Here is a 25,221-nt window from a genome sequence, read left to right as displayed (position 1 = left end):
ACTCTGAAAAGCAGTAGATGTGGGGCTGGTGCTGTGGCACAGGGAGTAAAGCAGCAACCTACAGTACCAGCATCCCATATGGGTGCTGGTTCGAGTCCAGACTGCTCCATTTCTGATTCAGTTCTCTGCTATGGCATGGGAAAGCAGTACAAGAAAGCTCAAGCCCCTGCACGTACATGGGAGACCCAGAAAAAGTTCCTGGCTCCTGGCTTCAGACTGGCCCAGCTCTGGCTGTTGAGACCATTTGGGGAGTGAATCAGCAGATGGAAGACTTCTCTCTTTGCCTCTGCCTCTCTGTAATTCTGCCTTTCAAGTAAATAAATAAATCTTTAAAAAAAAAAAAAAAAAGGCAACAGATGATGGCTCAAAGACTCTGATCTCTGCCATCCATGTAGGAGATCCAGGACTGAGGTCCAGGCTCCTGTCTTGAACTTGGCCCAGCTCCAACTGTTGCAGGCATTTGACAAGGGAATTGGCAGATGGAAAATCACTATCTCTTTCAAATAAACAAATAAAAAAATTTTTTTAATTTACAAAACAAAAAACTTTAAAAGTAATTCTTTAACATTGAAAAGAAAATGAAACAAACTGGGATATGAATTTAGTTATGGTATAACTGTAGGAAAAAACTTACAGTAACTCTAAAACAGTAATTTGACTATAATAGTAAAAGTAGGTAACAAGAATAGTCAGTGCAAAAAATGTCTGCATGCACATTTTTTTTTCCACTTAATCTTAACAACACACCTGTGAAATTGTATTAGTCTTATAGAGGAAGAGACTGTGGCTCTCAGAAAGCTAAATAACTAGTCAAGGTCACATCAGTGAGGAGCAGTGTAGAACTGTAACCCAGCTCTCCTGACAGTCAATCCCTCACTTTGCCTAGTGAACTAAATCTCTGTCTTGAAATTCCCACCTTTGTTTCTCTTTTTATGATGTATTTAACTATTTGATAGACAGGGGTGGGGTCGGGGGGAAGGCCGTCCATTTGCTGGTTCACTTCCCAAATGCTGCAACAACTGGGGCTGAGTCAGGCTAAATCCAAGGGCCTGGAACTCCATCTGGGTCTCCCACACCGGGGTCCTTGGGCCATCTTCCGTTGCTTTCCCAGGCACATTAGCAGGGAGCTGGACCACAAGTGGAACAGCCAGGACTTCAACTGGCGCTCATATGCGAAACAGATGTCACAGAAGGCCTCTTAACCCGCTGCACCGCAACACTGGCCTCGTTCTCTTTCTTGGGTTCCCTACCTTCATACCTCTGCCTGGTGACAGCCTTCTGATTCTCAAGGGCCCAGCTCAAATGTCTTCTGTGCGGTAAAATCAAAGCAAGGGGCTTTGAAGGAATTTGCTTTTTATTTAACTGAGAGCCAAGATGCAGGATGGAAATGATTTCTTCTCTTTATACTCAATTTTCTTTGGTGCATTTTTATTACCGTGTTCAAAAGAGCTTTTAGGTAATCAAGTGAATTACTAGTGCTGTTTGCCTTTCATATAAACATATGGAAAAGCCTAAGTGTTTTATAGGCTGTAAAATCTAAAGAGCTGTAAGGCAATAGTGAAAGCTGATAAACGAGAAGAACTTTTTCAACATAACCACATTGGTTTTTGGTGGGCAGAAATGACCATCTATAGGTATGTAAATCATTCTTGCTTCCTGATGTGGAAATATAAGATACATTAAGTTACTTCAAAAATAATCTTTTGTTAACTTATGATTTCTTTTAAAAACTAAAATCCTTCACCCCAGTGTAACCATTTTTTTTTTTTTAAGATTTGTTTGTTTATTTGCAAGTCAAGAGTTACAGAAAGAGGAAGAGACAGACAGACAAAGATCTTCCATTCACTGGCTAATCCCCAAGAAGGCCACAACAGCCAGGGCTGGGGCAGGCCAAAGCCAGGAACCAGGAGTTTCTTCCAGGTCTTCCACATGGGTGCAGGGGACCAAGCATTTGGGCCATCTTCTGCTGCTTTCCCAGGCCATAGCAGAGAGCAGGGTTGCAAGCAGAGCAGCTGAGACATGAACAGGTGCCCACATGGGATGCTGGTGTCACAGGCAGTGGCTTTACCTGCTATGCCACAATGCTGGCCCCAGGATAACCATTTTACATTTTAAAATCAGGAACACATCTCAGTCTATGCAGAACTATTCCTTACCTTCTAAGTTACATCACTAACATGTAATTTACAAAGGGATAAAATACTGATTTCTCCGCATCTTAGACTGGACTTCAGAAGTACCTGGTTAGTATTTTTGACCGGCATGTAGTCCTCATCTTCCTTCTCTTCAGAGCAGTGTCGGGTTTTCTTCTTGTGTTTTTTACTGGTGTGTGAGTGACTGGACTTTGAGTCTTCTGCCTCCTCATCTAGGATTAGATCGTATTTTGCACTGCGGCAGTTAGTTAAGGACAAATAGGATAAATGACATGGGTAAGACACCACCACCTACAAATATGGTAATCAAAGGAAGACAAAAGGCTAAAGTAATTTTTTTAAAGCAAAAGAATCTCAAAAGCACATAATACACTTCTAAAATAAAAATAACATTTTTTTCATTTTATAGTCAGGAAAAATGGAAAGAACCGTGATCTTAAACGGTTAACAACTAGTAGGCAAAGTTTGGGGGAGAAAATAAAACTGCATCCCAAGTGAAAATACAAGTAGCATAAAAAATAAGGAAACTTGTCAATTATGAAAAAATGAAATTTAGAAAATGAGGCACATCTTTAAAACTAATATACTATAAACCCGAATTCCAGAAAAGCTATATAAAATAAACACATTCATACAACTGTTCTTTTAATTCAATCCTAATTCTTTTAATTCAATATTAAAAGAAAAAAATTTAGCAATGCATATGATTCTAACAGAAATTTATTAAAAAAGTAGTAAGTTTAACAAGAGAAATTATAGTACTAAGTTAAACAAAAGAAAATAAACCTAACAGGATTTTTTTTTAAGATTTAATCAGGATGGTCCAAGTGCTTGGGCCCCTGCACCCGCATGGGAGACCAGGTGGAAGCGCCTGGCTCCTGGTTTCGGATCGGCAGAGCACATCAGCCGTAGCGGCCATTTTGGGAGTGAACCAATGGAAGGAGGACCTTTCTGTCTCTCTAACTCCGCCTGTCAAAAAAAAAAAAAAAAAAAAAAGGAAAAAGAAAAATACTTGATCATTTATTTGAAAGGCAGAGTTACATAGAGAAAGGAGGAGAGGGGGAGTCAGAGAGAAAGATCTTCCATCCATTGGTTCATTTCCCAAATTGCCTCAACAGCTGGAGCTGAACCAATCAGAAGCCAGGAGCCAGGACCTTCTTCTAAGTCTCCCATATGGGTGCAGGGGCCCAAGGACTTGGGCCATCTTTTGCTATTTTCCCAGGCACAGTAGCAGGGAGCTGGATTGTCAGTAGAGCAGCTGAGATTTGAACAGGTACCCATATGGGATGCTGGCACTCAGACAGCGTCTTAACCCATTACGCCACAGAGCAGGCCCCTAGGACTATTTTTTAAAATCAGAAAGTTGAACAACAGAATATCTAGTAATAAAGATAAAACTTGCTTCAACATAATGCAACACACAGGCAATTATTAAAAATAATAAATGCCATGCGGGCTGGCACTGTGGCACTGCCTGCAGTCCCAGCATCCCATATGAATGCCAGTTTGTGTGCTGGCTCCTCTTCTGATCCAGCTCTCTGCTTATGGCCTGGGAAAGCAGTAGAAGATGGCCACTGCTTGGGCCCCTGCACCCATGTGGGAGACCTGGAAGAAGCTTCTGGCTCCTGGCTTTGAATCAGCCTAGCTCTAGCCGTTGCAGCCATTTGGGAAGTAAACCAGAGGAAGTAACCCTTTTTCTCTGTCTCTCCCTCTCTCTGACTATAACTACCTCCCAAATAAATATAATCTTTAAGAAAAAAAAAAAGCTATCAAAAGAACCTGGAAATGTGTCTATGGAAACTGAAGGTGAAAAGATTGAAGTAAAAACTGTATATATGAGTACTATATAGTGATTATAACTTTATTGAAAAAAAAAAAGATTTGAAAGAAACAGTAGGTATCATTTGTCGAGGTGACAGAACTATAAGTGAACCTTTTCTAAATTTTGCATAATAAACATTTTTAAAGTATTTTAATTCAGAGATCAGTATATACCTTAGAATTAAGAAAAAATATTAGGGCTGGTATTGGGGCCTAGTGGGTTAAGCTACCACATGTGATGGCAGAATCCCACAGGGGCACCAGTTCAAGTCCCTGCTGTTCCACTTCCAATCCAGCTCCCTGCTAATGCATCTGGGAAAGTAGCAGAAGATGGCCTAAGGACTTGGGCCCTGCCACCAACCTCGGAGACGTGGATAGAGTTCCAGGACCTGGTTTCAGCTTGGGCCAGCCCTGGCAATTGTGCCTTCTCCCCCATTTTTGAATTGCAGCTTTAATTCCAGTTCTTTCAGTACTATATGAGAGTATTTCCTGATCCTTGACCCCTACTGTAACCCCTATGTCCCACAAATGTCCTTCTTTGAAATACTCCAGAGACATTTAATTAATGCTAATTATTCAACATATGTCCTTCCCCCACTCCTAGAAAAAAAGCTTCCTGTGGACAGGCACTGAGCATCTTTCACTGCCATCTCTAACTCTGCCTTTCAAAGTAAATAAACAAATCTTTTAAAAAAGAGAGAAAAACACAAAATTATCCTAACCTCTGCTGAAAAATCTCAAACACTAAAATGGATTTCTGAGAAAGGCTGACTTGGGCTAGAACAGTGGTTTTCTAAAGAAAGCCCAACATGTGGCACTATTTTAGCCGCATGTGAGAGTGGAGAAAACACAGACACCACTTCCCTCAGGACTCGTGTCCAACGTCTCTCTCCATTGCCACGGCTCAAGGCTTTCCTCAGGATGCCTTTTTTATTTTTTTAAGATTTATGTTATTTATTTGAAAGACAGAGTTATAGAGAGAGGTAGAGACAGAGAGAGAGAAGTCTTCCATGTGCTGGTTCACTCCCCAAAAGGCCACAACAGTCTGAGTTGAGCCAATCTGAAGCCAGGAGTCAGGGGATAGGAGCCAGGAGCTTCCTCTGGGTCTCCCACATAGGTGGCAGAGCCCCAAAGACTTGAGTCATCTTCTACTGCCTTCCCAGGCCATAGAGAGAGCTGGATTGGAAGTGGAGCAGTTGAGTCTCAAACTGGCACCCCTATGGGATGCCAGCACTGCAGGCTGGGGCTTTAACCCACTGCACCACAGCGCTGGCCCCAGGACATCTGACTTCTAAGATCAAAGAAAACATCATTCCTTGTGGCTTTCTAAGATGCCTGAAGATGGCTCATCAATCTGTACCATCCTGTTAGTCTGCTGCCTACTTCTTCTGTCCTTTCTACTGCTCTTCAAGATAAATTCAACAGGTCTTGCCTGTGCTATCATCTCTGTGTATGCTTTACACATGTTGCTCTCTGTCCAAAATGCTTTACAGCTGTGTGCTTCAAAATAGTGATCACAATCCATCAAGGGGGTGCAAAATCCATGTAATATAGTGGGTTACAACCAGAATTTTTTTTGTAGTAAGACAGTGCAAGGCACCCCATAAAAATATGATCTTATGAAATTTTTGTTCCAGTCAATTTTATACTATGTACTGGATTAAGATATAAACTTTATTTCTTAAATGATAAGTCACAGTTAAAAAAAAAAAAAAAACAGCTAGGGGCCAGCGCTGTGGCATATTGGGTAAAGCCACCACCTGCAGTGCCAGAATCCCATATGGGCACCAGTTCGAGACCTGGCTGCTCCACTTCCCACCCAGCTCTCTGCTTATAGCCTGGGAAAGCGGTGGAGGATGGCCCTAGTACTTGGACCCCTGCACCTGCATGGGAGACCTGGAAGAAGCTCCTAGCTCCTGGCTTCAGATCAGCCGACCCAGCTTCGGCCATTGTGGCCATTTGGTGAGTGAACCAGCAGATGGAAGATTTCTCTCTGCCACAGCCTTTCAAATAAATAAATAAATCTTCAAAAAAGAAAAACAGCTTCCGGCCGGTGCCATGGCTCACTGGGCTAATCCTCCGCCAGCGGCACCAGTACTCTGGGTTCTAGTCCTAGTTGGGGCATCAGTTCTGTCCCGGTGCTCCTCTTCCAGGCCAGCTCTCTGCTGTGGCCCAGGAAGGCAGTGGAGGATGGCCCAAGGGCTTGGGACCTGCACCCGCATGGGAGACCAGGAGGGGGCACCTGGCTCCTGGCTTCAGATCGGTGCAGTGTACCGGCTGTGGTGGCCATTTTGGAGGTGAACCAACAAAGGAAGACCTTTCTCTCTGTCTCTCTAACTCTGCCTGTCAAAAAAAAAAAAATAGCTTCCAACCTCAGCCACCTTCTCCCCCCCATATTTGAACTGCAGCTTTAATATCACTTCTATTAGTGCTATATGAGCGTATTTCCTAACTCTTAACCCCTATTGTAACTCCTACGTCCCACAAATGTACTTCTTTGTAGTACTCTAGAAATACTTAATTAATGGTGACTATTCAACATTTGTCCTTCCCTCTCTCGAGGAATAAAAGCGCCATGTGGGCAGGAACCGAGCATCTTTCACTGCTGAACTGCATATGCAAATACCTGTTGGTTATTGTACCACCTTCCATGCTTATCTATCTTCTACTGACCAATACAGTCAACACTTTCAGAAGATGTCAAATTCCTCCAAAATCCTTCACACAAAATACAAATGTATGATCTCAGCTTTGTTCCTGCAATTTCCTTCCCTAGATCTAGTCGGGCCAGTTAAACTTCCTTCTCTTACTTCCACTTTTGATCCTTTTTTAAATTCACATTTACAGTAATTATTCTTTCTCTCACGGCACATAAAGTATACCTGCCAGGCCCTTTTAACTGACTTAAGGCAACGTATCTGCACTTAGATTACCCTCTATACGCCCCCCTTCCCTCACTGTATGTAACAAAGTAACAATATATAATATGAACATAAGAAAGTATGCATCTTACCTATTATAAATATGTATTCCATCCCTCTACTATTCACCTAAAATCATAAATACCTCACTAAAATGAAACCTATCAAATACTAAGGACTTAAAAACTGTCTTACTGGGTCGCATGCATGAAGTTTCTCTTTCAAGTTTAATATCCTGTTAATCAGTAAGAGTTATTCACAATGGTTTGGCACCAGAACATGTCTGTCTTCTACATCAACTCCAAATGCCTAGAAGCAGCCTTGTTCACGACTAGGCTAAGTGGTTGTTTAACTGAAATAAACAAAATTTTAAATTCAGTTCCTCAGTCCATCTCAAATGCTTGACAGTCACAGGTGGGATGGGCATTTGGTCTAAGCTGTCTGTTGAGACACCTGCATCCTGTATCAGAGTGCCTGGGTTCAAGTCCCAGCTCCACTCCTGATTCTATCTTCATGCTAATGTAACCCAGTAATGTCTCAATTAATTGGTTCTCTGGTACCCACGTGGGAGATCCACATTGAGTTTCCAGCTCCTGGCTTCAGCCTGGCCTAGCCCTAGCTGTTGAGGGCATTTGAGAAGGGAACCAGTTGATGGGAGGTCTCTGCTTCTACCTTTCAAATAAAATACATTTAAAACAAATTTTTAAAAATTAAACACTTTTGGGCCAGTGCTGTAGCATAGCGAGTTAAAAGCCCTAGCCTGCAGTGCCGTCATCTCACATGGGCACCAGTTGGAGTCCCAGCTGCTCCACTTCTGATCCAGCTCCCTGCTAATGCACCTGGGAAAGCAGCAGAGGATGGCTCAAGTCCTTGGGCCCCTGCACCCACATGGGAGACCAGGAAGAAACTCCTGGCTCCTGGTTTCAGATCGGCTCAGCTCCAGCCACTGTGGCCATTTGGGGAGTAAACCAATGGATGGAACACCTCTCTCTCTCTCTCTGTCTCTACCAATCTCTGTAGCTTTGTCTTTCAAATAAATACCATAAATCTTAAAAAAGAAAAATTAAACATTTCAAAAGCAGCCAGGGCCAGCACTGTGGCACAGTGGGTTAAAGCCCTGGCCTGAAGCGCCGGCATCCCATATGGGTGCCAGTTCTAGTACCGGCTGCTCCTCTTCCCATCCAGCTCTCTGCTATGGCCTGGGACAGTAGTGGAGGATGGCCCAAGTGCTTGGGCCCCTGCACCCATGAGGGAGACCCGGAAGAAGCTCCTGGCTCCTGACTTCGGATCAGCGCAGCTCCGGCCTTTATAGCCATCTGGGGAGTGAACCAGCAGATGGAAGACCCCCCCCTCCCTCTTCCTCTCTCCCTCACTCTCTCTCTCTCTCTCTCTAACTCTGTCTTTCAAATAAATAAAATAAATCTAAAAAAAAAAAAAAAAAAAAAGCCACACATGCTTAGAAGTCATCCAGGACAGTGGGGATGTAGTAAGTACATTTCCATCATTGCAGAAAGTTCTAGTAAAGACTACCAGGGAGATCTATTCTCAAACATGCCTATTTTCCTCTTCACTCTCAGTATGAATCTATCTCCTTGAATCCAGGGCACTTTAACACTGAGTAGTCCTTCTTTTCAACTGAACCACCCCTTCAGGGAAAATGTAGCTTTCCTATGTGCTTGGCAGCTCTCCTCTACTTTAGTTATCCTACATGTTCCCCTTCTTCCAGAAGGGGAACTATGAGAGGCTAACCTAAACTTAGTTTCAAAGATATGGTAAATAAACCTCAAGTTACCCTATCTACACTGTCACGAGTTTGAACTTTGCATCACCTGCCCTCCTACACTGGTCTTTTCAGATCCTATCTCAGCCTCTGGTTTGGCCTGCCTGGGTAGGAAAGCCTCTCCTGTGCCGCTTTAGTCAGTCTCCTGCAGGCTTTGTCAAGCTCTAACACCTTGTAATGCTCCAGGCATTGCAGACAGTCAACACATTTTACAACACGTAACAGGTCAAACTGATACTCATCTTCTCTTGATGAATACCTGAAGGAGCAATGTCTACACAGCATGGGAAAGAGAATCACTGAAACACCACCAGAAATTGGGAAACAAAGATGCCATTTACCAGAAAGAATCACAAAAGAAATAACCTTAGCAATGTGAGGAGTGATCAATTTATAATGGGGAAAATCAGTGAACAAATTAAAATGACATAATAGGAGCAGTATGTTTCACTGCTTTTTACTTGTCTCAACCTAAATCTTGGAAGAAATTGAATTAAATGGTCAAATCAATGGACTTCTCTTAAATCCTATAAAAGTCAGCTCTTAGGAGTCCAATACTTGCTAAAGTGACAGTATATTATATCTCATATAGAAAAAAGCAACCTTATCTTGTAACACAAAAACTATAGTATATTATTATCTAGATAAGAAAGTTAAACATAAGAGAATGGTAAGCACAAATGATTTAGCTTGGTTATATTTTTGATTATGAAGAATTAAAACATTACAATTATCTAAAGAAAATATAAATCTTACCTTTAGGTCTTCTGAAAATATAAGCAGGAAAGCACTTAACAACAGTAGGAATGTAAAGGAATTAGGCTTACTATTTCCTTCAACCCTAACTCTCTCCATATAATAGAGTATAATGACAGAGCAAAGCATATGTAAGATGCTGAAAAGAAATGATCATAACCTGGACCAGAACCTTGTCTCCCAGGGCCCGTTACATGGCGCTCAACGCACAGTGGATGCTTGAAACACACTGACAGATTCTTGTTAAGGATACTCCTGTTTGGGTTTTACTTTATCTTTCAGGACCAAATTAGAGCGTTTATCCTGTTCCTTTTCATACTCCTTGAAATCACTCTTAGTGTATTTCCCACCTAATAAGAAAAGAGAAAGAAAAGTTAAGAACAGTAAGTATTTTATAAAAGATGAACTCCTTTATAAATTGTATGTATCAAGAGACAAAAAAGGTAAGAGGAGAACACAAGAATCATAGTAATTCAATCTCTATGACAATTTTAACTTAAGTCAGATACACGTTTTGTTAGGTAGCCTTATGCTGCCATCTAATGATACATATGAATATTACAACAGCAAACTTTAAAATAAATTACATGCAAATAATTCAGTATGAGTACAGCTATTATGTCCATGATAACACTAAGTTCAGTGGAAATATTGAAGATTTGGGAACTGAGTTTGAAACCTCAAAGACTTCCAAGTTTGGGAGAAGTGAGGCTTTTTTTTTTTTTTTTTTTCTAAAGATTTTATTTATTTGAGACAGAGTTACAGAGAGAGGGAGAGACAGAGAAAAAGGTCTTCCATCCTTTGGTTCACTCCCCAAATGGCCGTAATGGCTAGAGCTGAGCCGATCCACGGCCAGGAGCCAGGAGCTTCTGCCAGTCTCCCATGTGGGCACAGGGGCCCAAGCACTTGGGCCATCTTTCACTGCTTTCCCAGGCCATAAGTAGAGAGCTGGATTGGAAGAGGAGCAGCCAGAACATGAGCCGGCACCTATGTGGGATACCAGCTCTGCAGGCGGAGGCTTGTCCTACTACACCACAGGGCTGGCCCCAGATGTGAGGCTCTATAGACTCTGACATTCTCTCACCAGAGCACCATGCAGATAGGAGACTGCAGATGCATGTAGAGAGGAGTTGGTGACAGTACCAAAGACAAACTGTCTCTGCTTTGAAATCCTGGCTTATTGGCAGTTACATCCCTTCCATGTGCCCAAACTGTAATTACCAGTACCTTCCAGAAAACAGGACTAGTGTTACATCCTCACTAGCCAATCATGCAGAGCCAAAAGGCAGGGCACTGTACAGTCCCTCTGCTCTCCAGTCTGCTCTCCTGCCAGATGAGGGTAATACTTCTTCCATGGACCAGAGCTGCTGTCTGCCTTTCCTACTGCACTCCGCTACCACTAGAATGACTCCTGTGGGAACTTTTCCTACTGAAGGGTCCTGGATTAGGGTACAAGTAAAGCGAACTGAAGGTACACAGAGAGATTCTCTGCTTATCAATCCTAATAGACCCTAAATGTCAGGTTTTTAAAGAAGAAAGAAAAAGGAATGAAAAAAGAGGGTTAACTATTAAAGATAAGATGAACCTAAAGGGGCAGATGGTGTGGCATAGTGGGTAAAGCCACCACCTGCAGTGCCGGCATCTTCTACGGGCACCAATTCGAGTCTCAGCTGCTCCACTTCCAATCCAGCTCTCTGCTATGGCCTGGGAAAGCAGTAGAAGATGGTTCAAGTCTTTGGGCCCCTACACCTGCATGGGAGACCCGGAAGAAGCTTCTGGCTCCTGGCTTCAGATTGCAGCCAACTGGGGAGCGAACCAGTGGAGGTAAGACTTCTCTCTCTCTCTCTCTCTCTATCTGCCTCTCATTCTCTCTCTGACCTTAAAATAAATAAATAAATCTTTAAAAAAAAAAAAAAAAAGATGAACCCACTGGACAATTCCAGAGGCAGCAGTTTTCATATAAATGCTGAAGAGACTACTTCAAGACATAAAGTAACTGATGACAGTAACAAGCAAGGATCATTTCTTTTTTTGAAAGATTTATTTATTTGAAAGTCAGAGTTACACAGAGAGAGGAGAGGCAGAGAGAGAGAAAGGTCTTCCATCCAGTGATTCATTCCCCAGTTGGGGGCAAAAGCCACAGCTGCACCAAGCTGAAGCCAGGAACCAGGAGTTTCTTCTGGGTCTCCTACTTGGATGCAGGGGCCCAAGGATTTGGGCCATCCTCTACTGCTTTCCCAGGCCATAGCAGAGAGCTGGGTCAGAAGTGGAGCAGCTGGGTCTTGAACTGGCGCCCATATGGGATGCCAGCACTTCAAGCCAGGGCATTAACCCGCTGCGCCACAGCGCTGGCCATGCATCATTTTATCACTGGAAAATGATGTGCCATGAGCCTGACAGCACGTGTTCCCTATGGATGAGGCAGAAATGGTACAATAGAAAGGCCACTGACTGAAGTGGGAGACTATACATTCAAATAGACTACTGGCAGGTCCTAGGTTAGATGCTTCACTCCTCTGCAACTCACTGCCTTCGTGTGTAAACTGAAAGCTGAAAACAAACCAGTAAATGAAAGATCACCGCCTCTGCCTGTCTTTTTCTCTCTGCCTTTCAAATAAATAACAAATAAATATATTTTTAAAAAGAGGGGCCAGGGCTGGCTCTGTGGCATAGTGGTCTAGGCCTCCGCCTGGGGCATAAGAATCCCATATGGGCACCAGTTCAAGTCCTGGCTGCTCCTCTTCCAATCCAGCTCTCTGCTATGGTCTGGGAAAGCAGTAGAAGATGGCCCAGGTCTCTGGGCCCCTGGCCTCGGATCAGCTCAGCTCAACTCAGCTCCTGCCACTGCGGCCATCTGGGGAGTGAACCAGTGAATGGAAGACCTTTCTCTCTGTCTCTCTGCCTCTCAAATAAATAAATAAAAATCTTTATAAAAAAATTACAAAATTAAAAAAAGAAGAGGGGACCAGCATTACGGCACAGTCAGTTAAGCCAACACCTGCGATACCAGCATCCCAAATGGGCACCAGTTCACGTCACAGCTACTACACTGCCAATACACCTCCCTACTAATGGCATGGGAAAAGTACAAGATGGTCCAAGTGTCTGGGAAACCTACATGAAGCTCCTGTTTCCTGGCTTCTGCCTGACCCAGCATTGGCCATTGCAGCCATTTGGCAAGTAAACCAGCAGATGGAAGATTTGTTTCTCTCTGTAACTCTGACTTTCAAAATAAATAAATAGATCTTTAAAAAATTCACTTAAGGCTGGTGCCGCGGCTCAATAGGCTAATCCTCCGCCTAGCGGCGCCGGCACACCCGGTTCTAGTCCCAGTTGGGGCGCCGGTTCTGTCCCGGTTGCTCCTCTTCCAGTCTAGCTCTCTGCTGTGGCCTGGGAAGGCAGTGGTGGATGGCCCAAGTGCTTGGGCCCTGCATCCGCATGGGAGACCAGGAGAAGCACCTGGCTTCTGGCTTCAGATTGGCGCAGCGCGCTGGCCAGAACGGCTATTTGGGGGGTGAACCAACAGAAGGAAGACCTTTCTCTCTGTCTCTCTCTCTCATTGTCTAACTCTGCCTGTCAAAAAAACAAACAAACAAACAAACAAAAACAAACAAAACTAGTCATGGGTTCTGACTGCCAGGATGGTTTCATGGGAGAAACTAATAGTAGGTAGAATCTCAATCCAATGTGCTCTCTTCTACTGGAGATCACTCCTAGAAGACCTTCTGTATCTGTCTGCGCCAGTCATTAATAATTTCTTTCCCTATATTCCCATAAAATAACATAATCTATGAAACAATTCAATACATCACTGCCAGTATTCTCTGTTATCTTATTAGAAGGCAGGAGGAAGCCTAGCAGTTAAGATGCCAGTGGGGAGTGGGGGCCAGCACTGTGGCTCTGCCTGCCTACAACAGCACTAACATCCCATGTGGGCATAGGTTCATGTCCCACTGCTCCTCTTCTGATCCAGCTCTCTATTTATGGCCTGGGAAAGCCATGGAAGATGGCCCAAGTGCTTAGGCCCCTATACCCAAGTGGGATACCCAGAAGAGGTTCCTGGCTCTGGATCAGCCCAGCTCCAGGCACTGCAGCCATTTGGGGAATGAACCAGAGGATGGAAGACCTCTCTGTGTCTCTCCCTCTCTCTGTAACTCTGCCTCTCAAAAAAATAAATCTTAAAAAAAAAAAAAAAAAAAAAAAGCCACTGGGGATGCCATATTTCATACTGGAGTGCCCAGGTGGCAGTCCCAGCTCTGCTTGATTCTGGTTTCTTGCTCATGCACACCCTGGAAGGTAGCAGGTAACAGCTCAAGTACATGGGTCTATGCCTCTCATCTAAGAGGCCCAGACTGAGTTCCAAATTCTTGACTTTGGCATGGCCCAACCCCAGCTATTGCAGACATTTGGGGAGTGAATCAGTAAATCAATCTTTCTCTCATTATCTCTGTCTCCCTCACACTGTTTATAATTAAACAAAAACACAGAAATAAAAGTGTTATTATATAAATTAAAATCACGGAAAATAAACAAAAGCATTATAGGGGAAGAAAGTGATCATAAAATTCCTGATAAAATTCAGCGTTACATGTGATGTAAAACCTTTTAAAAACACTGCAAAAAAAAAAAAAAAAAACTGCATCACAAATTTAACTTTTTGGCATGTCACTACCAGGAATTTGACAATCATATATGCAATTGTAGGAATTATCATAAATACAGGCATATTACATAGCATTAGTACAAAGGACACAAAGAGTAAAAGATTAAAAACACCTGAGTGTTCATTAGTAGAACTGGTTCAATAGTTTTGGAATGTACCATATGACATACAAAACAAAAACTTTTTTAAAAAGCCATAAAGTCATAGTAATTACTTTGGAAAAACTTTACTTCTGCAGTGAATAAATTATGTAACAAATATTTTTCATCTGCTTAAAATATACAACATACACACTCCCCCTACCTTAGATTTCAGATAGCAGCTTTGTAAAACCATCAGTGTCAGGAATTACATCAATTAACATTTCTCCTAATTAATAGCACCAAGTAAAGGCTACATACACAAGAATACAAAGCAGAACTGCAATAAGGGAATATAAACCAACATACCCTTTCCTTTCCACTTAACCTTTGCAACAGACTGGCTAAAATCCACGTGTATTCTTCTGTCATCTATAAGTACATTGTCCATTTTAAAGAACGCTTTCTCACAATCTTCTTCCTGATAGTAATGATAAAAACTCATGCATAAATCTTTATGAAAAAGATTTCTATAAGCTAGAATACAGGAAAAAAAGTATTACTGTTACTAAAATTAATATTTATTTATACATCACATGCTGTTAAATGCTTCATATCTATTATCTCAATTAACCCTGGTAACAATCCTATGCGCTACTATTTATTATTATTTCTATTTTGTCAATGAGAAAAATATTGAGAGTTGTCTAAGTTGCTGAAGGTCACAAAGTTGACAAGAGTCATAGGCAGGATTCTGAATCAGGTCAGTCTGAAGGCAGCAGACATACACACTGACTGCATGATGTGAGTCCACAGTTCTTTTAACTTAGAACCTAAAAATATCCTGAAGAATGAAAGCAGTTTTCATAAATCTGGTATCAAAATCAATTTGGCAGCAATACCTGACCTAATGGGAAGCTATGGCCTCCCCCCACCATGCATGAATATTCACTCATTCATTTCACTGCAGAAATATTTGTGTGACTGATTAGAGAATGCTGAACCAGGAGTATTAAATAGTTTTTAGATATAATGTGTAGATTACATACACATATCAACATACAAAATACTATCTTTTTAAATTCTGAAAAATTCTGGACCCAAGACTAGGTGGAGCAGGTTAAGTCACTGCTCACAATACCAGCATCCCGTATCAGACCAACCGTTTGCATTGAGTTCTGGCTGCTCTGCTTCTGATCCAGATCCCTGCTCATGCTCCTGGGAAAGCAGCAGATAGCCAAAGTACCTGGGCCCGTGTCACCCAAGTGACAGACCCAGATGGAATTCCAGGCTCCTGGCTTCGGTGTGCCCCAGCCCTGGTCATTGCAGCCATTTGAGGAGTGAACCAGTAGATGGAAGATTTCTTTCTTTGTCTCTCCCTTTCTCTTGTCACTCTGCCTTTCAAATAAATAAAATGAATCTCTCCCCCAAAAATTCTGTAAAATTTGAAATCAGGAAGCACAACCATTGTGCATAATGGGTGTGGGCCTGTGACACTAAATTCTTTGCTATGCAAATACCCTTCCAGTGAGAAACTTCATAAATTCCTTTTTGTGAATGTATATGTGTATGTGTATATGTTAATTTTTCTTTAAATTTATTCAAGAGGCAGAGAGAAACCAATAGAAAGCAGGAAAACAAGAGAGAGAGCTCCCATCTCTTGGTTCAATCCCTAAATGTCCCCAAAAGCCAGGACTGAGTTGGACTAAAGCTGGAAACCAGAAACTCAATCCAGGTTTCCCACAAGGTGGCAAGGACCTAACTACTTAAGTCATCACTTGCTGCCCCTCAGAGTCTACAGCTACTATATGCTGGAATCAGGTGCCAGTGTCAAGAATTGAACCCTGACATTCTGATATGGGATACAGGTATTGCTAGGCCAAATGCCTGTTCCTTTAAAAAGATTTTTTTTATTAACATGTAATACTCGCAAATTTTTTACAGGGTATTGTACAATATTTCAACACATACACATACTATAAACTGATCAAACTAGGCAATTAGCCTTTGTATTTACTTATCTACTCTGGATTAGGAACCTACCAGCAACTCTCTTTGGTCGTTTATCCAGTATCTCTTACCTAGCCAGTGAGCTACAGTCACCCCACTGTGCTGTGTGTGAAACACTAGAGCTTGTTACTTCTATCTGGCTGTGTTTTAGTACCCTTCCTCCTACCCTTCTCAGCCTCTAATAATCATCATTTTAAATTCAGATCAACAACTTCTTTAAATTTCCACATGTGCAAGAGAAAACAGTATTTGTCTTTCTCTGGCTTATTTCACTTAACCTCCAGCTCATCCAGTTTGCTGCAAAATCAAGATTTCATTATTTTTATGGCTGAATAATACTCCATTTTATATTTGTATCTATAACCTATACACACCATGTTTTCTTTATCCATTAATCCATCGTCTTTTCCATATCTTGGTTATTGTGAACTGGGCCACAATAAACATGGTGGTGCAAGGATGGCTTTCACATGCTGATTTCATTTTCTTCAGATATATACCAGAATTAGGATGGCTGAGTCATACATATAGATCTATTAACAATATTTTGAAGACCCAATAGTATCTAAGAGTTCCCTTTTCTCCACATCATTGTCAGCATGTTATTTTTTGTCAATTATTAAAAAAAGGTGCATTTATTTACTTGAAAGGCAGAGTTATAGAGAGAGAGGAAGATACAGAGAGATTTTCCATCCACTGGTTCACTCCCAAAATTGTCACAATGGCCAGAGCTGGGCCAATCTGAAACCAGGAGCCAGAAGCTTCTTCAGGTCTCCCACATGGGTGCAAGAGATCAGGCACTTGGGCCATTTTTCACTGCTTTCCCAGGCACATTAGCAGGGAGTTGGATTGAAAGTGGAGCAATCAGGTCTTAAACTGGCGCCCATATGGGATGCTGGTATCACAGGCGGAGACTATATTGGCTATACCACAGCACTGGTACCTATTTTTTTTGTCACTTTGACAATAGCCATTCTACCTGGAGTTAAGAAATATGCAAAGAGGGGGCAGGTTTGTGGCCTACAAGTTAAAACATCAGTTGTAACACCTGCATCCCATATTGAAATGCCTGGATTTAAGTCTCGGCTCCACTGCTGATTCCAGCTTCCTGCTAATGCTCGCCCTAGGTGGGTCCCTGAAAACCACACAGGAGATCCTGATGGGGTCCTGGCTCCTGCCCTCAGCCCAGCCCCAGCTCATTGCAGGCACCTGGGGTGAGCCAGAAAGAGGAACCTGCTGTCTTCCTGCCTCTCAAATAAATAAATAAAACTAAAAATCATTAAAGAGAAGGAAAAAAAATAAAATCTAAAAATGGGCTAAGGACCTGAACAGACATTTCAAAAGAAGGAAATTGAAATGACTAATATACGAAAAAATGCTCAATATCACTAACATCAGGAAAATGTTATATAAATTCTAAGATATCTCTGTTTCTGAAAACTAAAGTGACACATTCCAGTCTGGTATTGATCGATTTTTCTGAAACTTACTCTTTTCGTCTGCCTACAACTTACTGGACACAAAAAAACAGAGATTAAAAAAAAAGCTAGATATAATCATTTACATATGTGCTAAGAATTAAATGGATTATGTGAATGGAATGGGAGAGGGAGTGGGAGATGGGAGGAGTGCGAGTGGGAGGGAAGTTATGGGAGGGGGAAGCCAATGTAATCCATAAACTGTACTTTGGAAATTTATATTTACTAAATAAAGGTTAAAAAAAAAAAAGAATTAAATGGGTTATAAAGTTCATGAAGATACAAAGATTTATTCATCTTACATCTACATCATTCAGAGTATCATCTGCCATGTGGCACTTTATCAGTGAATGTCTGATAAATCTGTTTACATGGGGTGCACATCATTCCATCACCGTCCCTTTTCCCAAAGAGAAATCTCTCAGATCGTTTTTCACAAAGATAGCAGCTTAATGTACTCAACTGATTTATATCCAAACAACAGTTACAGAATCTCTTTGGTGCAGCAATTTGGTGTCACGGTTAAAATACTGCTTGGGATGCCCATATCCTGTATCAGTATCTGGTTTAAGTCCTGGTTCCTCTTCCCGGCTAATGAGCACCCTGGGAGACAGCAGATGATGACTCAATTACCTGGTAATTACCTGGTTCCCTGCCACCCACGTGGGAAACCTAGATTGTACTCCAGGCTCCTGGCTTTGGCCTAGTCCAGTCCCAGCTGTTGTGGAAATTCAGGGAGTGAACCAGCGGATGGAAGATTTCGCTCTGCCTCTCAAATAAAATGAAAATTAAAAAACAAAACAAAACAAAACAAAAAAAAACTTCACTGAGAAATTAATTTGAAAATGTAAAGGGCAAAAATAGCCAAGATAATCTTCAAGAACAACAAAGTTGGCAAATCCATGTTACAAGTATCAGACATTATAAACTTGTAACAATTAACATAATGTAATTATAGCATAAGAAGAGACAAAAAGACCACTGCAACAGTACCACATTTATAAACAGACTTTATATATACATGATGGACACCTGATTTGTAACAAACATGGGACTGCAGAACTGTAGAAAGAAGACAATTTTTTTATTTTTGCTTTTTAAAAGATTTCTTATTTGAAAGGCAGAGTGACAGTGAGATATCTTCCATCCAGGTTTACTCCCTAAATGGCCACGATAGCAGGGCTAGGCCAAGCCAAAGCCAGGAGCCAGAAACTCCATCCAGGTCTACCACATGGGTGGCAGGGATCCAACTACTTTGGCCATCATCAGCTGCCTTCCCAGATGCATTAGAGAGAAGTTGGATCAGAAGTGGAACAGCAAGGACTCAAACTGGCACTCCAGTACAGGATTTGTCACAAGCAGCAGCTAAACTTGTTGTCCACAAGACCTGCCCCAGAGCAACTGCCCCAGACAGTCACTTGGCTATTCAATGTAAGAAAAATGGAATTTAATATACTACACAAAAATCAAATTACAAATCAGAAACATAACCTCACATCAAAGCTTCTACAAATAGCACAGAATATATTCATAAGTTTGGAGATTTTTAAGCAGGCCATAAAAAAGAAGGAAAATACTGATGAGTTGAACTAAATTAAAATGAAAAACTTCTGTTTACCAAAAGCCACTAATAAAAAGGAGAAAAGGTAATCCTCAGAGCAGAAGAAATTTGCATCACATAAAACCAAAGCACAGCTTGCATCCAAACACTAGAAAAAATTCCCACAAGTCAATAAAAAGGAAGCAGACAGGGGTAGGTGCTATGGTACAGTGGGTTTAGCCACCACTGAGGATGCCTGCATCCTATGTCAGAGCCCAGTTCAAGTTCCAGCTGTTCCATGCTTCTGATGCAGCCTCCTGCTAACATGCCTGGGAGGTGGCAAATAATAGCCCAAATACTTGGGCACCTGCCACTCACATGGGAGACCAGATGTTGTTACTGCTCCTGGCTTCAGCCTGGCTTAGCTCTGGCTATTGCAGGCATCTGGGGAGTGAACCAGCAGATGCAAGATCTCTCTGTGTTTCTCTCTTGATCACTTTGCCTTACAAATAAATAAATACACAATTTTTAAATGCGCAAATCTTGAACAGGTACTTCATAAAACAAATGGTAATAAACATATGCAAAAGGATCAGAAATGTAAAATAAAACCCTGGTAAGATACCATTACACACAAAACAGAATGGACAAATTTAAAAGATCAACTCTACCAAGAGTCAGTAAAGATACAGAAAAGGAACTGCCACACACTACTAATGAAAATAAAATCAGTATATCATTTTGGAAAAATGAGTAGAATTATCAAAGTTACACCCATCTTATTTTTTTAAAAAATTTCTTTATTCCTTTGAAAGGCAGAGTGAAAGAGAGAAATTGATCTTCCATCCTTTGGTTCACTCCCCAAATGTCCACAATAGCCAGGGCTGGGCCAGGCAGAAGCCAGGAGCCAGGAATTCCATCTAGGTCTCCCACAGGGGTAGCAGTGACTCAAATACTTGAGCTATCATTTGTTGCTTGCTGGAAGCAGATAGCCAGAACTTGAACCAGCAGCCTGATATGGGATGTGGGCATCCCAAGAAGCAGCTTAACCCTCTGCATCACAGTGACTGCCTCTATACTTATGACTCAGCAATACACTTCTAGATATTCAACAGAAATGTATGCTTATTTATATACACCAAAAGACATGTACAGAAACTGTTTATAGTAGGCACCATTCATAACACAAAAATTTCAAAGGGCTCAAGTGTATACTAACAGCAGAATGTAACTTAAACTGTTTCACATACATACAATGAAATACTATACACTAGTGAAAATTAACTAAAAGTACTGTTAAAAGGTACATACAGTAACATGTACATATCATACAAATAAGGGGCTAGCATTGTAGCGAAACAGAGCTGCCACCTGCAACACCAGTATCCCAAATGGGCACCGGATGAAGTCCTGGCTACTTTACTTCCAATCCAGCTCCCTGCAAATGGCCAGGGAAAAAGCAGCAAAACACGGCTCAAGAACTTGGTCCCCTGCACCCACAATGGGGATCTGGAAGAAGCTCCTGGCTTCAACCAGCCCTGACCATTGTAGCCATCTGGAGAGTGAACCAGTGGATGGAAGATCTCTGTGTCTCCCTCTCTGTAAGTCTTCCTTTCAAACAAATTTTTTTTTAAATCTTTAAAAAAAAATCTTACCAATATAACACTGAGCAAAAGAAGCGAGACATAAAAGAACACACAGTATATTCCATTTGAATCAAGTTTAAGATTAGGCCGGCACCACGGCTCACTAGGCTAATCCTCCGCCTTGCGGCACCAGCACACCGGGTTCTAGTCCCAGTTGGGGCGCCGGATTCTGTCCCAGTTGCCCCTCTTCCAGGCCAGAGTGGCCTGGGAGTGCAGTGGAGGATGGCCCAAGTACTTGGGCCCTGCACCCCATGGGAGACCAGAAGCACCTGGCTCCTACCATCGGATCAGCGCGGTGCGCTGGCCACAGTGCGCCAGCCGCGGCGGCCATTGGAGGGTGAACCAATGGCAAAGGAAGACCTTTCTCTCTGTCTCTCTCATTGTCCACTCTGCCTGTCAAAAAAAAAAAAATTTTTTTTTAAAAAGTTTAAGATTAGACAAAACTGGGGTTGGCACTGTGGCATAGTAGGCAAAGCCTGTGCCTATGGCGCCAGCATCCCCTATGGTTGCCGGTTCATGTCCAGCTGCTCCTCTTCTGATCCAGCTCTCTGCTTATAGCCCGGGAAAACAGTGGAAGGTGGCCCAAGTGCTTGCCCTGCACCCACACAGGAGACCAGGAAGAAGCTCCTAGCTGCTGGCTTCGGATCAGCCCAGCTCCAGCCGTTGCAGCAATTGGGGAGTGAACCAGCAGATGGAAGACCTCTCTCTGTCTCTCCCTCTCTGTAACGCTCTCTCTCAAATAAGTAAGAAACAAAAAAATTTTTTTAATTACACAAAATTAACCTATGATATTAGAAAAAGCAGCAATCTGTTCATTTAGGATCTGTACATTTTCCGTATGTATTTTGCTCTTACACTTAGAGGTTGATGTTGTAGAACAGCAGGTCAAGCCGCCAACTCCTATGCTGGCATCCCCGATTAGAGTGCTGGTTCCAGTTCCAGCTACTCTGTTGCCGATCCTGCTCCATGCTAATGTGCCTGGGAAGGCAGTGGATGATGGTGCAAGTACTTGGGACCCTGCCACTCATGTGGAAGACTAGAATGAAATTTCTGGCTCCTGGCTTCATCCAGGCCCAGACCCTGTTAAGGCCATTAGGGAGTGAACCAGCAGATTGAAGATTCTCTCTCTCCCTCCCTCTCGTTCTCTTGCTGTCACTCTGCTTTCAAATAAATAAAAATAAATAAATATTTGCTAAAGATCTCCTTTATGCTGGTACCAATGTACCTTGTGTGGGGAGCAACTGGGAGCAACTCGGACTAGACTAAGTTACTGGAATTAAGACTTATTCTATGCATCTGCTCTCCCACAATATGGCGCTGGGAGAGGAGGAAACAGCTTCTACACAGCTGCCTCCAGTTCAACCAATAAACAGCAGGACCTGCTCCTGATTGGAGGAGAGCAGCGTACTCGGTGTGTGGGTAGCAGAGTTGGGATTGGTGGAAGAGGACTATAAAGGAGGAGAGAGACAACATGCACAAGGAACACCTGAGGAACATCTGAGCAGCCCCCGAGAGAGCCGGCTGGCGGTGTGCCGCTCCCCCGCGGAAGTGGGGAAAGTGGCTAGGGGGAACCCGGTAGCCAACCCAGGAAGAACCAGCAGCAAACCCGGGGAGGGCCGAGCAGACGAAAGAACAGCGCAGGGTCCTGTGTCGTTCCTCCGTGAAGAGGGGGAGCAACACCTTGTAAGTATCATTTCTGGTACATCTGACACAGTTTCTAGGTGTAACTTGTTATATAGTATCTGTATTCCTCAATCCTTCAGTATGTAACTTGCATCCCTAGTACTTAGCATAGTGCCTAAAGCACAGAAGGTATTCAATAAATGCTTTGGAACAACTAAAACTTACCACAACCTGCTACTGCACACATCATTAGTGTTGGGTTTAAAAAAAAAAATAGTATTGCAAAGTAGCTAAACTCAACAGTGTCACATATCTAAATTTGTATCCCAGCTGTGACACTTACTAGGTACATAAGTTTGAATAAGTCATGTTAACCACAATGTGCCTTAGTTTACTAATTTGGAAAAGGAGCATAGTGTGGGGAGCAACCGAGACTAGACTAAATTACTGGAACTGCTAGGACTAATTCTGTGCATCTGATCTCCCACCATATGGCGCTGAGAGGGAATAAACAACTTCCACACAGCTGCCTCACCAATTCGACTAACAAGCTGCAGGAGCTGATCCTGCTCCTGATTGGAGGAGAGCAGCGTGCTCAGAGCGTGGGGAGAGAACGCCAGCAGAGTTGGGATTGGTGGAAAAGGACTATAAAGGAGGAGAGAGAGAACATACAGCAGGAACATCTGAGCAACCCGAGAGAGCCGGCCGGCAGTGTGCCGCTCCTCCGCGGAAGCGGGGGAAGTGGCAGGGGTGCCACCCCTCCACCCCTCCGCGGCGGGGGGGCGGGGGAGCCGGCAGCAAACCCGGGAAGGACCAGGGAAAGAGAACAGCGCAGGGTCCAGTGTCGTTCCTCCGCGAGTCGGGGAGCGACAGCATAATTTCTATGTTACAGTATTATGAGGACTACATGAAGGAAAATTAACATAATGAACGGGTTCAAGTTTCAAGTAACATAAGCTATCATCATTATTATAGATCCAGAAGGGACCATCTAATCCAATACTCAAGTTTTACCTTTGAGAAGGGAAAGCCTAGAAAGAAAGATTAAATAAACTACCCAATATCACTTAACAGCTGGCCTGTGACATAGCTTGGATGAATCCCTATATCTTAACAAAGTCCACGTCTCCTCCTATTACTAAACTATAGCTCTACATATATCACACAAAAATCCATTAATAGCCTGTGAAGATTGTTATGTGAAACTTAACAAGTACTGAAGACACATTCATGCAGACTGCACCCAAATGTAAAGTAAAATATACATATTAACATAAAGAGATGCTGAATTTTTCGCCTACTTGGATATAATAAAAATTTTTTTGATTGCTCAAAGAAAAGGGCCATCCTAGAAACCAGAAAAAACATTCTATAATTTCTCATTTCAATATCATAACAACAAAATAAATAAAAGTATATTATGACATACCTTTTCAAATTCAATAAAAGCATAACAGAGGGACTCTCCTGTCTTCCAATCCCGGATAACCTCACAACTGAAAGGAAATTTTTGAAAAGTGATTCAAAACAATAAGCATTCACTCTCACCTTTCAAAACTGAAGACCAAAACAAGCTAGTTATTAAAAGGCAAAGCTAGACTCAAAGAACTATATTTCTCAAAATTTCTTCAGTAGGGACTGGCATCGTGGCACCAGCATCCATATGGTGCCGGTTTGAGTTCCAGATGCTCCATTTCTGATCCAGTTCCCTTGCTAATGCACCTGGGAGAGCCAGAAGAAGTTCCTGGCTCTTGGCTTCAGATTGGCCCAGCTCTGGCCATTTGGGGAGTGAACCTGCAGATGGAAGACCTCTCTTTCTGTCTCTCCCTCTCTGTCTATAACTCTGCCTCTCAATTAATAAATCTTTAAAAAAGATTTTTTTAGTAAGTTTATGCTTTGAAATTTTTTATTTTTAGTGTAAACTAAGCTCAAACTTTGTAAGTACAACTGCCACACAGAATCTACCATGTAAAAACCCAGTGGGAGGGTCAATCAGCTGGAGTTCCAAGCCTCTGTTTCACATGTATCACATCTCCCCATGTATCACAGTTTCATTTACAAACATTTAAGAAAGGAAGTCCTACTGGCAGCACTGTGGTGTAGCACGTTAAGCCACCACTTGCAGTGCTGGCATCACGTATGGGCACTGTTCTAGCCTGGCTGCTCCATTTCCAATCCAGCTCCCTCCTAATGCACCTAGGAAAGCAGTGGAGGATGGCCCAAGTGCTTGGGCCACCACACCCACGTGGGAGACCTGGAAGAAGCTCTTGGCTCCTGGCTCCTGGCTTCGGTCTGGTCCAGCCCAGGCCATTGCAGCCATTTGGGGAGTAAATCAACAGATGGAAGACCCCTCTCCTTAGTCTCTCCCTCTCTCTCTCTCTAACTCCTTCAAATAATAAATAAAAGAAATCTTTAGGAAAAAAAAGTCCTAAACCTTTTACATCAATTACAAAATTTCTCACTGATATACCAGCTTTATAGACTTTTACATTAACAATGTAGTAAAAAGAAAAATCATGGAAAATTTAAATACATTTTGACATAGACTGCTAGGAAGAGTTTAACTGAGATAAATATTTTAAATATTAAAAAATATTAAAAAAAGTTATAGAATTATGGAATTAGGCAAACTATTCATTTCCTCTTTTAGGGTGAAAATGTGTTGGGAGTGGGATTAATTAACTTTAATAATTACTTTTAATTATTTAAATTATCCAATTACTTATCATACATTTTTCTTTCCTACCGTC

At 42.2% G+C, this 25,221-nt stretch overlaps 1 protein-coding gene across 7 annotated transcripts in view; it reads right to left on the bottom strand.

Moving 5' to 3' along the window:
- Positions 1-25,221, bottom strand: part of PPIL4 (peptidylprolyl isomerase like 4) — a 51,823-nt gene that overhangs the window by 13,489 nt on the left and 13,113 nt on the right. For 3 of the 7 annotated variants that reach the window (XM_002722436.6, XM_089333639.1, XM_089333640.1), the window contains exons 9-12: positions 23,901-23,967; positions 14,544-14,655; positions 9,685-9,781; positions 2,241-2,388 (exon numbers count right to left, since the gene is read on the bottom strand). In XM_002722436.6, coding sequence (XP_002722482.3) covers positions 2,241-2,388; positions 9,685-9,781; positions 14,544-14,655; positions 23,901-23,967 — 424 coding nt within the window. Of the gene's footprint in view, positions 1-2,240; positions 2,389-9,684; positions 9,782-14,543; positions 14,656-18,295; positions 18,432-23,900; positions 23,968-25,221 lie in introns of all 7 variants that reach the window. The other 4 variants (XR_016234486.1, XR_016234487.1, XR_016234484.1 and 1 more) reach the window with 4 other exon arrangements.

The sequence above is a fragment of the Oryctolagus cuniculus genome, chromosome 5, assembly GCF_051225735.1.
Source record: "Oryctolagus cuniculus isolate XC-2025 breed Fujian yellow rabbit chromosome 5, ASM5122573v1, whole genome shotgun sequence".
In the NCBI taxonomy this organism is placed as follows: domain Eukaryota; kingdom Metazoa; phylum Chordata; class Mammalia; order Lagomorpha; family Leporidae; genus Oryctolagus; species Oryctolagus cuniculus.
This window is presented reverse-complemented; position numbering and strand designations above follow the sequence as displayed.